The 13,964-nt window shown below is 41.0% G+C and overlaps 1 protein-coding gene across 3 annotated transcripts; it reads left to right on the plus strand.

Annotated features, from left to right (window-relative positions):
* Positions 1-1,134: 1,134 nt before the first annotated feature.
* On the plus strand, positions 1,135-7,238 carry LOC148865432 (putative protein phosphatase 2C 33). 3 transcript variants are annotated; one of them, XM_088974551.1, is made up of 6 exons: positions 1,335-2,156; positions 2,489-2,857; positions 3,749-4,135; positions 4,219-4,336; positions 5,613-5,836; positions 6,402-7,238. In XM_088974551.1, exons 2-6 carry the CDS (start codon positions 2,615-2,617, stop codon positions 6,684-6,686), a joined length of 1,257 nt encoding a protein of 418 aa, XP_088830677.1. In that variant the 5' UTR covers positions 1,335-2,156; positions 2,489-2,614; the 3' UTR covers positions 6,687-7,238. The 3 variants fall into 3 exon arrangements, with proteins under 3 accessions (XP_088830675.1, XP_088830677.1, XP_088830676.1); XM_088974550.1 differs by having other exon boundaries at positions 1,375-2,156; positions 2,372-2,857; XM_088974549.1 differs by having other exon boundaries at positions 1,135-2,857.
* The last annotated feature ends 6,726 nt before the right edge of the window (positions 7,239-13,964 follow it).

Genomic DNA, 13,964 nt, shown 5'->3' on the forward strand with positions numbered 1-13,964 from the left:
TCTTTATTTCAATTGAAAGTTCAAAGATTATTTTTCACTTTCCCCATTGTACAAAGGGTCTTAAATTGTCACAACCGGTGGCAGTTTGGATGTCCTACCCACTAGGGCTGTTCATAAGAAGGCCCAACCCGGCCAAACTGACCAACTCGGACCGACCCAACCTAAGTCGGCTGGGTTTTCATCAACATCGGTTGATTTTGGGTTGTACAAATTCATAAACCGATGGTTCAGGTCGGTTTTGGTTTTCTTGTGTGAAAACCGAAATCAACCCGAACCAAACCGATTTAGTTCCTACTTAACTAAAAACTAAACTATATGAAAATATATATTCTAATATCTATATCTAAAAAATATATATTATAAAATATGTCAGATATATATTTCCAGAAAATATATATTACAATATATTTGTATGTATATTTTTGTTTATATATATATATTTCTAAAATACATATTTCAGTTTTAAATATATTTCCAGAAAACTAGGTGGCCATGAGGGGCATGGATGAACTTAGAGTCGAAACCGACCCAACTCGACTCAAACCGACTATATTAGTTTTACTTAAGACTAGGTCGGTTTCGATTTCCATATCAGATAACTCAACCAGATCGGATCAGTTGAAAAAACCTCCATAAACCGACGCAACCCAACCCATAAACGGCCCTACTACCCACAAAATCCCAATCCACACCTCACTACATCTCCTGTATTTATAGTGTCCCGTGGGTAAGAGATGTGAACCGGGCTGAAAACAGATATATTACTCCGTAATGCTTATGTAAGAGAGATTGACTTCTATCAGGTAAAACATGTGTCAACACTGTTCTAACAGCCTTTTACAACTTGTATCCTCCCCATAAAATAAAACACAAAAGTACGGGGATATTCTCAATTCAAGACATTAAAGACCGCTCGAACGGGCTTTTCCCGAACTCTGTGTGATAAGAGTATTGACAGCCCGGGCAGTCAATAATAGACAGCCTTTCTTTCTCACCATACTAGGATCGAGTTTAATTTTGCTAGGATACTATGGTAGATTAGGGCTAAAACAGAAAATCATGACTTAAGAAATCGTTTCATCCAAATCAAGGTGAGACCATATCAACAAACCAAAGGCTTTCATTTAATCATTTCAGCGCGGGCTACGACAGTGTCGTAGCAAAATGTGGGTTGGTGATGATCGGTCCCGCCAAATCGACGTATCTCTTCAAGCGCCAGATCTGTCTGCGGTTATTGGTTTTGGGATAAAGATTTTAGAATTAAATAACATGAATAATAAACGGAAAATACAAAATTAAATAATAAATAAAAAATAATAAGAGAGAGAGAGAAAGACGGAGAAACAGGCGCCACGGAACTGGAATTGGAAACTCGAAGGCGAAGTTTTCTTGTTTTCTTTCCGATTTTTCGTCAATGGCTGCTGCTTCTTCTTTCCGTCGTTGATCTTCATTCAGATATCTAGGGTTTTTCTCTGTTTGATCATGTCCTTGCCTTCTATATTATTATTTTCTGTTATTTTATACCACGAGAGCGCCTATTCATTCGACTCTTTGATTCTTTGGTGTTTGAGCTGAAACCGATAGCGTGGTGGTTGATTTGCAGAGAAGAGAAGTTCAATGGGTTGTGGTTACTCTTAAAAGACGTGATTTTCTAATTGAGCACTTGTTGAATTCGATTCTTTCTCTATCGCTGCATGCAAATCCGCCACTAATTTGTTTTCGGAGGAATTGTTCCACTGATTTCGATTGGTTGCGACGGGTAGAATTCTATTTGTTAACTGTAGCTTCTTCCTGAGGAATTCGAGCATTCCTTCTTCTTTCTTTGTAAATTTGCCATTATTGTAGCATTTCTGGTTAACTTCGGTAGCGTTTTAGTTTCTTTACCGATTGAATTTGCGCTCGACCTCGTGAAGGAAGAAAGCAAGCTAGAAGATCCGGGAAGTTCACTGTTTTTTCGTTTTCTTTACCGTTTTGATCCTTTTTCTTTTTCTGGCAGAAGCTATTGAATCTCCTGTCTTTCGAAAAAGAAATCAACGAAAATGAAATTGCAATTGGCTTCTATATGCATTCTTACAGAACAGTTGGCGTTGCTGGTTGCGATCACTGAATGAGCAAGGAAAAGAGAGTTATTATAGATATTGGAGTTCTTTTTTGCGGTACAGTTTCTTTATCCTTGAATTGGAATCGTCTCTCTGGTCTTCTGGGGATCTACTTTTTAGCCATAATTTTTCTACTTTCTAATAATTTTGGGAAGATAAACCTAAAGAAAAGGAACTAAGGATTTCAGGCTTTGCACTTTAAGCAATTAGAGGGGCACTTCTCCAAAAAGGCTGTCTTTCATGATATCTAGAAACTTTTCCTCTCTTCTCAGAGATAAAGGGCTTAAAGATAGGATCAGATTCAATGCGGTTTTGCATTTTGAGGAACCAACTAGATGCAGACATTGAAGGGGTTAATCATCTAGGTTTGTTTCTCTGTTCCTAATCAGGAGTGAATAGCGCAAAGGAGAAAGGGGAATTCAGATTTGTTTCTGACGGATCCGTCAGGTGAAAATAGGGGCTGTGGGTGTTTGGCTGGTCTGGAGTGCCTACTGAATATAATCAGGACCCTCAGGATGGGGTCCTGCTTGTCGGTGGATGGGAGGGGCCCGCTCCCTTCCTCTCCGACAACCCCCGGGAAGAGGAAGAACTTGCGGAAGAGGCCTGGGATGCGGAATTCTTCATTCGATTCGAGGAGGGAAGAACAGCTGCATAGGATTCCTGGGAGAATGTTCATTAGTGGTGCTAGCGATGTGGCTTCTCTCTTTACCCAACAAGGCAAGAAAGGAGTCAATCAGGACGCCATGATCGTATGGGAGGTATGAACCTTACCATCTTAACATGTAGGGTACTATCATTCCACAGGAAATACTTTTCTATTTTAGATGGCCTACTCTAGGTTCTTCAGTGTGTTTGGATTTATACTCCTCTTGAATAGAAACACATTAAAGAGGGATTTGTGTTCTTGTGCTTCCCAGATATTGTTCTCAGTGAGTGTTAAAGTTTTTGTTTTTGGTAGATATCAATATACCTTTCTGATTCAAATATCTGATATTTTCATCATCTTATGATGCAAGGGTTTCATCTAATTATACTGTGGCTAGATTCTCTTAGTCAATTTAACTGTTTAAAAGTTTTTCTTGAGGTTCTTGGAAATCTTCTGTATTTATGTTGTCATTCTTTTCTTGGACCTTGTTTGGACTTTGGTGTTAGATAATTTATTTTCCTGCTTTCAGAGTGATGGATTTGTTCAGAATATGGTCATATTCTTTTATCACATTTATTTTTGATAATTTGATCACTGTTTTGCTTTTTTTTGGAAAGATGGAGGTTTTTACCCATTATAATGTGTTGCAATCAGCCTAAATTATATTTGTTTTGATATTAATTAATCTCAACACTCCTTATATCATGATAGAAATCATGTCGAGTCTTATAAAGTTGAAACTTGAAACTGGATAGATTTGTGAGTGTAAGTACTATTGTGAATGTTGTAATAGTTGAATCTGTCATAGGAAGCATCTTGAAGTGAAATAAATTGCACTCTTCTGCCCTTTAGTTCCATATTTCCTTATTTTCTTTATATGAAGAATATCCCACTTTGTTTCTGTTTTAACCATCCAACTTTTTTCCCTTTAATTTGGTATTATAGTACCTACGAAATATAAAATTATATATTAAATATAAAGGATGTGATTTCCTGTGTGCAGAATTTTGGTTCAAGAACAGACACTGTTTTCTGTGGTGTTTTTGATGGCCATGGTCCCTATGGTCACATGGTTGCAAGAAGAGTTAGGGATTCTCTTCCTCTAAAGCTAAGTGCCCACTGGGAAGTAAATATACGAAGCGAAGACGGGCCTAGAGAAATCAGCAGCAGTGTCATGGGAAGCATGAGCTCTGAAGAAACGTCATATATGTATAAAGAAGAGAAATCTAGGATCTCTGTGGATCTTGAAGAAAAGAAGCATCCAGAGATTTTTCTTACATTGAAAGAATCATTCCTGAAGGCTTTCAAAGTTATGGACAAGGAACTTAGATTGCACCCAAATATTGATTGTTTCTGCAGTGGCACAACAGCTGTCACATTAGTGAAGCAGGTGATATGCATCACAAACATGACTTCAATAGATTGCAGTTATTGCTCTTATTGTATCCTGAATGCCTTTGATGTCTTTCATAGGGTCAGGATCTTGTTATTGGAAATGTTGGAGATTCTAGAGCTGTGCTGGGTACAAGAGATCAAGACAACTCTCTTATTGCAATTCAGTTAACTGTCGATCTCAAACCAAATCTTCCAAGTATGTTTCTTCTGTGAAGGCAGTTTAGTTCTAACATATATCTGAAACTATACCTGTTTTGTTATCCCCCCAAAGTTTTTCTATTAGCCAGGTTAAGGGTGATTCAAGAATTAGGCATTTACTAAAAACAAAAAACACAACCATTAAATTTTGCAGTTACACCATCACTGTTGTATTTTTCATTGTGTGAAATCATCTCTGCTTTCAAATTCCTTGTCATTCTGAACAAATTATTAACTGCTCTCTTAAGTGACAATTCAAAATGGAAGATTAGGTCAAGAGTATAGTCATTTAGATAATATGGACATTTAAAGTAGACATTCTGGAAACTGAAAGAGGCTTGCATTTCTCTAATTTCTGTAACTGTTATATAACATGAAATTTCTCCAAAGAGAAAAGATATGAAAATTCATTCTCATCCCTTTATAACTTCTAAATTGCAGTACCATTTTGGGGAATTATGGGAATTTCTCATTAAATCTTCACAAACTATTCTCCAAATCCTGTTTCATTCTTGGTAAAAGGCTGAAAAACACTCTCATGTACATAAACAAGTATTCATGTCAAACTCAAACACATAAAAACCCCTTTTTCTTGAAATAACAAAAACTATGGTTATAACAACAGGACACCTTGACTTTACTGTTATAATGGAACGAAAAACTTTTAGTAAGCTTTGTTAAAATATTGTGATGAAAACTTAATAATTATTAACAAACTAATCTGAAATATATCAGAAGCAAAAGGACTACAGGAATGGCTATCTTATCTATAAGTATTGGTTAACAACGGATGATATTATCTGGTGTCAATTAGTAACAACTTGAAAGTCCAGGCCTTTGACTGTTAAGATTCCATTATTAACTGTTATATAGGCCTTCTAAAAAACTGTCAGCCAACAAGACCTGATAAGTTGAGACATTTCTGGTGATATTTGATATATCAATTCAACTTAAATTCAAAAGTTACTGTTTCTCATTTATGTCAATACTTCGCAATAATGATAAGTTTTTCATAAAGCTTTTGTAAGTTTAAATTATGAGAATAACATCTCAATAAAACGTATAGAGGTGTTTGATAAATTAGGCTTTCGTAAATGTAAGAATTCCAGCCATTACGCTTGTGATGTTTTTGTTGATATTCTTGTTATGTTGCTAAAAAGTTCACTAGATCCATGTAATGAAATTGAGGGGAAGAAATTGAGAAGAAAACAGAGAAAATAGTCTTTAAACTTATGATAAAAAAGTACTTAAACTATTCTGTTTCATTTTTTAAGGGGAAGCAGAGAGGATCCAGCAATGCAAAGGGCGGGTCTTTGCCCTTCAGGATGAGCCTGAGGTTGTTCGAGTTTGGCTTCCAAACAATGACTCCCCAGGGTTGGCAATGGCCCGGGCTTTTGGGGATTTCTGCTTGAAGGATTTTGGTCTGATCTCTCTACCTGAGATTTCTTATCGACGCCTCACCGAGAAGGATGAGTTTATAGTTCTTGCAACAGATGGGGTAAGATATACTGAATTACTTGCAACTTCTTGGAAAAGGACCACCTTTGACTATTTAAGGAAAGGTCAGCTAAGCTAATGGTTAAAATTGTATTTACCTATTGCAATTGGCTGATATTTTATTTTTTGGGCATAAGTACAAAAAATGAATCAGATATTAATTACTCTCTCAAATATGATCGTTCTTAAATCTCTCTCTCTCTCTCTCTCTCTCTCTCTCTCTCTCCCCAATAGTCAATGTTCCTAACTCTAAACCCCATTTGGATTGAGTTAGGTTAAAGGCCAACACAAGACAATCCTAAATATGGACCCTAGCCTAGACCCAAGTTGATATCAAAAGTTCAAAACACAAATTTGCCAACCCAAACCTAACCAATCTTTCGTTTAACGCCATGTATTGCATGAGTTTACTTGCTTGTTCTACTGGTACCAAATCAATCATTTAACCAGAAGTATCCAAGTCTAATCACTGTTGAGCCTGCATGTGCATCTGCTCTAGAACAATTAGGTTTGAGAGGATTGATCACACTTCAAACATAATTTGCTTGGTCTGTTTCTTTTGACAGGTTTGGGACGTGCTCTCAAACAAACAAGTGGTAGATATTGTGGCTTCTGCGCCAGTGCGGTCCTCAGCAGCTCGGGCTCTGGTCGAGTCAGCAGTTCGAACCTGGAGATTTAAATACCCAAACTCCAAAATCGATGACTGTGCAGTTGTCTGCCTCTTCCTTAACAATGACTCTAGTAGTTCATGCACCTCCAATTCCAAGCCCAAAGGGCAGCCGATTTCATTGGATCGATCTGATAATAGAAGTGAGAACCAAGAGCCATTGATCCCAATTTTACTGTACTGATCGGGCACAGTGCCAACTTGCCCCGAGATCTTACCACGAGATGACGAGGAAGCATCAAAGCAGGAAACGGGGTCCATAAGAGATGATTGGTCTGCTCTCTTGAATGTGTCGCGCGGGTGAATACAGTCATACACTGTTGACTCTACCCAGGTTCATTCCTGGGAAAGAGGATCCGAAGATCTGAGAATGACCAAGGGAGAAGGGAGTTTGGTTTCAACGTGGTTTTCTTTCAATTACATCAATAATGTTATCATCACCATTGTCATATTTTTTATTCATGAGTTTCTTGTTTTACAGAAAAAAAATGATATTTGTCTGTACGGGGGGCCGGGGGAGGCCTGGGGGGGGGGGTTATAATTTGTTTTATAGTGGGCTAGTCTTTGGAGAGATGGGCCGGGCTTTATTAGTGTCTGGGGAATCCTCCATTTCTCTTAGGCGTGAATAGAAATATAGAATTGGAATTTTGTAAAATCCAACCTCCTCTTCTTATTTTTCCTGTTTAGACATCATAATTTCACATATTTAGCGATATATACCAGTTTTGTTTGTTTTTGTTTTTGTTTTTTTTCTTCTAAATACAAATGGGAAGATAGACAACCTAACGAAGCAAAGTCTGTTTGGTTCAGACAGGAATTGGAATTGGAATCAAATCGAAATCCTCCGGAATCAAAATCGTAATTGTCCGTTTGATTTGTAATTGTAATTGGAATTGGAATCAAATCGAAATCCTCTGGAATCAAAATTGGAATAGTCTATTCTCAGTCTGTTTGGTTCAGACAGGAATGAGAATGATAATTGGAATCAACAGAAATAGGATTTCATTTTTAAGGGGCAGGGAATGACCGTTCTCTCAAATGAGGGAATGCCATTCTAGCAGGAATGGAAATTGGATTCTGATTCCACTCAACCAAATAGTTGGAATCGGAATAACTGATTTCAGTCCCTATTCATTGGAGATTATTATTACTTCGTATCAGGTATATCCCTCCACTCCCTTTTGGTTTCAGATCAGGTCTGGTTTAGGTTCAAGATTGATCATTGAAAATGTAGTTTTCTAAAATAGGGAATGTGATTCCCACATGGGAGAAATAGAAATTTTTGAAAATTCGCCCAACCTTCCTATAGGGTTCGGGCCATCCATATGATGGATCTCTCATCCCTTTAGTGGTATTAGAACCAGATTCAAATCTTGAACCAAAATTAACCAGATCTGGGTCTGCACAAATGGGTAGAAGGCGTTCTACCTGATTTGCGTAGATTAGCGTTTTCTAGGAAATTTATTCCTAGATTTTGAGCGATTGATCTGAAATTAAATATTTATAAATCTGAATTATATTTAGAATTGTTCTACATATTTTTCTTGATTTTTCGGTTGTTCGTACGGTGGAGACCGAAATCTTTAATGGCACAAGAAATCTGCGCACCTGTTGCTGTTTTTCATTCTTGATCTGTAATTAATTTTTTTAATTTTAGACGGAATGTATAGGAATTCGATTTTGATGTAATATTAATAGAAATTAGGTTTTCTATTTTATTTCATTCAAAGTTGAAGCAGAAAGCGCAAGGAGGAGAATTTTGTAGATTAGGGTTCGATCATCTGTGATTTGCAGTTTTGGAAACTACATGCTGCGATCTATCTTTTGTTTTGCAGGGTAGAAGTCCTACAAACAGCCCTCCTACTGATTCTTGATTGTCTTGTATTAGTAATTTAATTTCATATCATGTTCTTGAATTAAAAATCAAACCCTATACCCATTTGAACCAGATTGGACCAAACTAGTTGGACCGAGTCTGTGGTTCAATGGGGGCTATTCTCAGCCCTAATTTTTTACTCATGGGTCCAAGAGTTGATGGTTAATTGCAAGATGTAATTCAGCCCACACCTGTAAAACCCAATTTTAATATGTTAAAACTGCTTCATGGGCCAATTGCAAGATGAATCTCCCTAGGTAATATTAATCAGTAATATTATGAATTTTTATGGGCTTTAATAATGGGTTTTAAAATTATTTAATTGATTGGATCAATTATGATTTTCTTGCATGTGATGTATGGATGTGTGATGTGCAACGCTCATGGGCCATAAGTACTTGGCCCATGCTGATTCGATAGTGGCTCTTGTGCACACCATGGCTGAATGCACATCATTGCCGTGGTGTCCTTAAGATCATTAGATGATCTCCCTTTGTGATGGGCCCTACTCCAGCTTCCTCCCCAAGAGGAACCATGTGGAACCCTAGCCGTTTAGGGCCCATCTAAGTCTGGCTTTATGAAAGTTAGTGGGAGCCACTTGGTTTGACCTAAATTAAACTAGGGCGTAATATCTCATTCCCTCCTGAAATATGAGTGCATGTGATAGGGAGATTCATATGATGAACTCTCTAAAGGCCTTCTATCATTAACATGAAGATGGGTCCTTCAGTAATGAGGAAACGCCCCATAAAATTGGGCTATCCATTTGCTGCTGGATCTGTTGGATTGTTTCATAAGATGATAGGGGTGTTATAGACTGATGTGGGAGGGGCCTATCCTAAAATGGAAGACTCTCTCACGGTACATTGGAGTTCACGAATATGATGGGTGAGCACTCACTGGACAGAAAGGTTTAACCTAAAATGGCAATGAACATTGTCTGACAAAGGCCAAAGGGAAAGCTCATAAGATGAGTGGATATGATCCTTCATAGAAAGGTGGTGGGGTTATGCAGTTGAAACTGTTGGCTCCATGCACCCTATGCGATTTTCCACATTTTTAGAGACATAATTCGCAGTCTCCGTCATTGAGATAGAAGGTAAATCTCATAAATGAATAAATGGAAATGGAACATAGATTAAAAGTCATATCTATGTAGATAACATGAATCAAATAAGGTTGTGGACTAATATTTGTTTTGCCCTTTATCAGAAATGGCAAACGGATAATTCGCTAAATTGTTGGACGACAACAAACTTAAGGGCCCAAACTACGCTGACTAGTATCGTAACCTTATGTTGGTCGTGACGTCCGAGAAATTGGACAATGTAGTTAAAAACCCTACTCCAGAACGTTCGGGTGATAGGGCTTCTGAGGCCCATAGGAGGGACTATCAAGAATGGGAAGAGAAAAATTCCCTTGCCCGCTGCTACATCATAGCCTCCTTAGATAATCCGATACAGCAACAGTTCGATTAGATCGAATTGTCCAAGGATATCTTGGATAGTTTGAGGATGATGTATGAGGAGCATAATCATTCTACACGTTAGAAAGTCTTAAAACAGTTCATGACCGCGTAGATGTCCAAGAACCAGCAAGTTCATTTTCATTGTCATAAGATGATGGGATACATCAATGAACTTGAGGCTCTTGGATCCAGGCTTGATCATGTCACCAAGGTGGATGCCATCCTAAATTTCTTTGCCTCATTCCTTCAATCAGTTCATCATGAACTACAACATGAACAAGCTAAATGTTAGCATCCAGGAACTCAACAATATGTTGTAGAGGACCGAGGAACTGATAAAGAAGGATGAACCTATTGCCATGCTTGTTGAAACTAGCAAATTGAGCAAGAAGAAGAGAAAGACAAAGAGGAAGCCTCAGAGGAAGGTTAGCAAGACCGAAAGGCAGAGGAAGGACAAAGCATCAGATGCTTGTCACTTTTGCAAGCAGGCCGACCACTGGAAGAGAAACTATCCTCGGTACATGGAGACTAAGAAATAAGTTAATTTCGAATCCTTTGTCATAGAAACTAATTTGTTTGTAACTTTTGCTTCCTGGTGATTTGACTCCGGGGCTTCAACTCATGCGTGTAACACACTACAGGGGTTCAGGATAAGCAAAAGAGTGAGTGACGGAGAAGTGACGCTCTACTTGGGGACTTCTGCAACAGTTGCTGCTACAACCATAGGAACTGTAGAATTAATTTTCAAAGAAGGAATTATTGTACTGAAAGATTGTCTTTTCATACCAAATTTAAGAAGAAATTTGATTTCTATCTCAAAATTGTGCATGTGCGAGTACGCATTATGTAAGTGATTGCTTTCTTTGATCTCTATATTTTTGGACTAGGGGTGAGCATCTCACAGGGGATGATCCTTCCAAGTAAGGTTGCAACTTGGGCCGGGTTGGCCCGAACCCAACCCTAACCTAACCCGAAAAAATTGGGTTGGGTTGGGTCGGGTTAGGGTTAGGGTTGAAATTCATGAACCCGACTTTACTTCGGGTTGGGTTAGGGTTGACTAAACCCTAACCCAGTCCGACCCAACCCGAACCCAACTCTATAGTACATGCCACATATAAATATGTGTTATATGTAATATATAACATACATTGATTTGTTTAGATGCATGATATTTGTATAGCCCCCACCACATAGTATCATGTATTTCTTTTAAGATAATCACTTCACTTAATCCTAATCAGAAAGGCTAAAACCTTAATAATATTTGATGGAGGGAGATTTGGCCCGACCCCTTGGCCACGCGACACATGGAAGAAACTGAGAGTGACCTGGCAGAACCGCCAGCTTGGCATGGCAGCGGGGCCACAATCCGAGCTCCGAGAAAAGGAGTCCCCCCCCCCCCCCCCAAAAAAAAAAAAAGGTACCCACGACCCGAGCTTCCCAAGGAAGAACCTGAGCTCTCCCTTGGAGGTCCTGAGCCTTACAAGGAGCGCAAAGGGAAAAAACCCGAGCTGACCCACCCTGGGGCAGTTCGGGCCATACTTCTATCCGAACTCAAGACTTCACCTTGCACACCACTTCGGCTCCAAGTCGCCTGACTGAACAACCGTACCTGACTCCCAGGAAGCTTGTACACGGAGGTGGCGCGCCTGACTGATTAGGGGTCCGACACATGATAGCCGCCCTCCGACGGCCACCTGCCACCGCCATCTCAGGCATGGTAGAGACAGCCCTGACAAGGAAGACAGTGGCGGTTATAACACCCGAACTGGCAATTGGCAGAGGTTATGACACCCGAACTGGCGTTTGGCAGAGATGATGACTCCCGATCTGGCGGAGGTGATGATGCCCGATCTGGCAGAGGTATGGGAGTGAGTGTACCAGGGTGATTATAAAAGACCCCCTTCCCCCAAAGAAGGAGGTATGTGATTCTTGTGCTTTCTGGTCTTGAAGTCTCTCATTCCCCTTGCCCCTTCTCAAGAGCACTAACTTGAGCTTCGGAGTGTTCCAACTGGGTTCCTCCCCGCAAGTCTCCATTTTCTTCATTGTTTTAGGCACCTCCAATTTCGTCAAAGGCGAGGTAACCAGCAGCTAGGATCGACCGGATTGCGCATCATCATTTGGTGTCGTCTGTGGGAAGACTTCAAAAAGCCTCCCCTGACCTTTAACCCTCTCTCTCTCTCACACAAAGAAACCTTAGCTTCCATGGCTTCCTCTAGTAGCAACAGGCACAACGCCGACTTGAATGTTGTAGGGGAACACCCTCAGCCCACCACTATATGTATCAGGCAGTTCACTGTCCCCCTCTTGATGGACGGAATCCTTAGCCTCAATGCACCGAGTGCGGTGGCACCTGTGAATGTTCCTCTTCCCCCCTATCGAGACAACTTTCGCCGAACCAATCGCTGTCCCTCTAGCGACCAGCCAGAACCAGCTTGATGACTTGATGCAGTGCATGCGGGCAATGCAAGCCCAAATGCAACAGTTCCAGCAACATCAACTCCATCAACAACAAGTACTGCACCACATTTCTCAGTGTCACTATCAATAGTAGTTCCACCAACTACCTCTGAACCAACCACAACTCCCACCTCGGCACCCTGCTCCAAAGCCGGTCAAGCCCTCACCTCAGGGCGGGCGCCTTTACCAAGGGGAAGCCTCCCAACTTCAGAACCCCTCCAGAAGCCAAGCCTCATCCCCGAGTAGGAGGGAAAGACTAATTATCCCCGCCTCGCAACTCGTCGGTGGATCAGGAACCTCCTTGCCGATTAAATCAGCACCTCAGCATTCTAAGTTCGAGCTCCCGCTCGTAGAGAACCAATTCGGCGTCCTGGCCGCGGACTACCAACAGTCCGGGCCGATCGAGCTCGGCAATACCGAGGCAAGTAGCGCCAATACTAGGCCTTCTAAGCAGCAGCGAAGTCGCCGAACTACCACCCGCATCCTGCTCGAGCTCCGAGGTAAAGAAGAAACAAGCTCAGACGAGATGAAAGTTGCCCCTATTCTTTCAGTTCCTTCCCCCTGTCATCAGAACTCCTTGCAGTTCCCATGTCCAAAGATTTCAAACTCCCTCCCCTAGTCAAGTATGATGGGTCCTTTGTGCCCAATGACCACATCGATGCTTTCCAGTCCCAAATGCACCTGGCGAGGGCCAGCGAGTCCTGCATGTGTGTGGCCTTCACTACCACTTTCGGGGGAGTGGCCTGCACCTGGTATAGGAACCTGGCCCTTGGGTCGATAAGAAGCTGGACCCAGTTCGTGCAAGTCTTCACCGTGCACTTCGTTACCAGCAAGTGGTGTCCCTAAACCGAGATAGTCCAGAGAGAAGAAAAGTCCATCCCGAGCTATGTCAAATGGTTCAATGACGCGTGCTTGCAGATACCACACCTAGACCCCGCGGTACAGCTCGCGACAGCCAAGAGGGGCGTGACACACAAGGAGTTTAAGTGACACTTGGTAGTCAACCAACCCGCGACCGTAGCTGAATTCCTCAAGCTCGCGGACAAATTCATAAGAATAGAGGAGGAGATCAATCAAAGGATTGGAAGCGGGATCGAAAAAAGGAAGAGGGAAGGCGAACGCTCCAACCCAGATGACAGGAGAAGGAAAGACCCACCTCGGGGGACAAAGCCAAGCCAGCCGTTCCAAGCTCCCTTATCAGGTCGGACGGACTACACACCCTTGAACGCGAAGCGGGCTGAGATCTTAATGATGATCAAAGATGCCCCTGTACGTGAAGTGGCCACCTTGTTTGAAGGGAAACCCGAATGAGAGGAATAAAAACTTGTACTACAGTTTCCATAGAGATCACGGTCATAGCACCAAACATTGTAATAATCTCTGCGACGAGATAGAAGAACTTATCCATCGCGGGTACCTAAGGAATTTTGTACAGCAAAATAATAATAATAATAGTAATAAAACAGGTCAGCAGGGAGAGCACAACAGAGATGCTCTCGAGTCCAACAACTGGCTAGCTAAACTATAGAAGTAGCCCCCGAAAGAAAGACCGGTTCGGGGAACAATCCATGTGATCGTTGGAGGACCAATCGTAGCAGGATGCACCTCGGCAGCAGCTCGGGCATCAACCCGGGAGGCCGCCAGAGAAGAACAAAATC

This window comes from Nelumbo lutea, chromosome 3, assembly GCF_056320005.1.
Source record: "Nelumbo lutea isolate HS-2025 chromosome 3, American lotus-T2T, whole genome shotgun sequence".
Lineage (NCBI taxonomy): Eukaryota > Viridiplantae > Streptophyta > Magnoliopsida > Proteales > Nelumbonaceae > Nelumbo > Nelumbo lutea.

Coding starts and splice junctions, on each gene's coding strand:
- LOC148865432 (XM_088974549.1), top strand. CDS start 2,615: ATGGGGTCCTGCTTGTCGGTGGATGGGAGGGGCCCGCTCCCTTCCTCT. Junction 2,858..3,748: donor ACGCCATGATCGTATGGGAG/GTATGAACCTTA, acceptor TCCTGTGTGCAG/AATTTTGGTTCAAGAACAGA. Junction 4,136..4,218: donor CTGTCACATTAGTGAAGCAG/GTGATATGCATC, acceptor TGTCTTTCATAG/GGTCAGGATCTTGTTATTGG.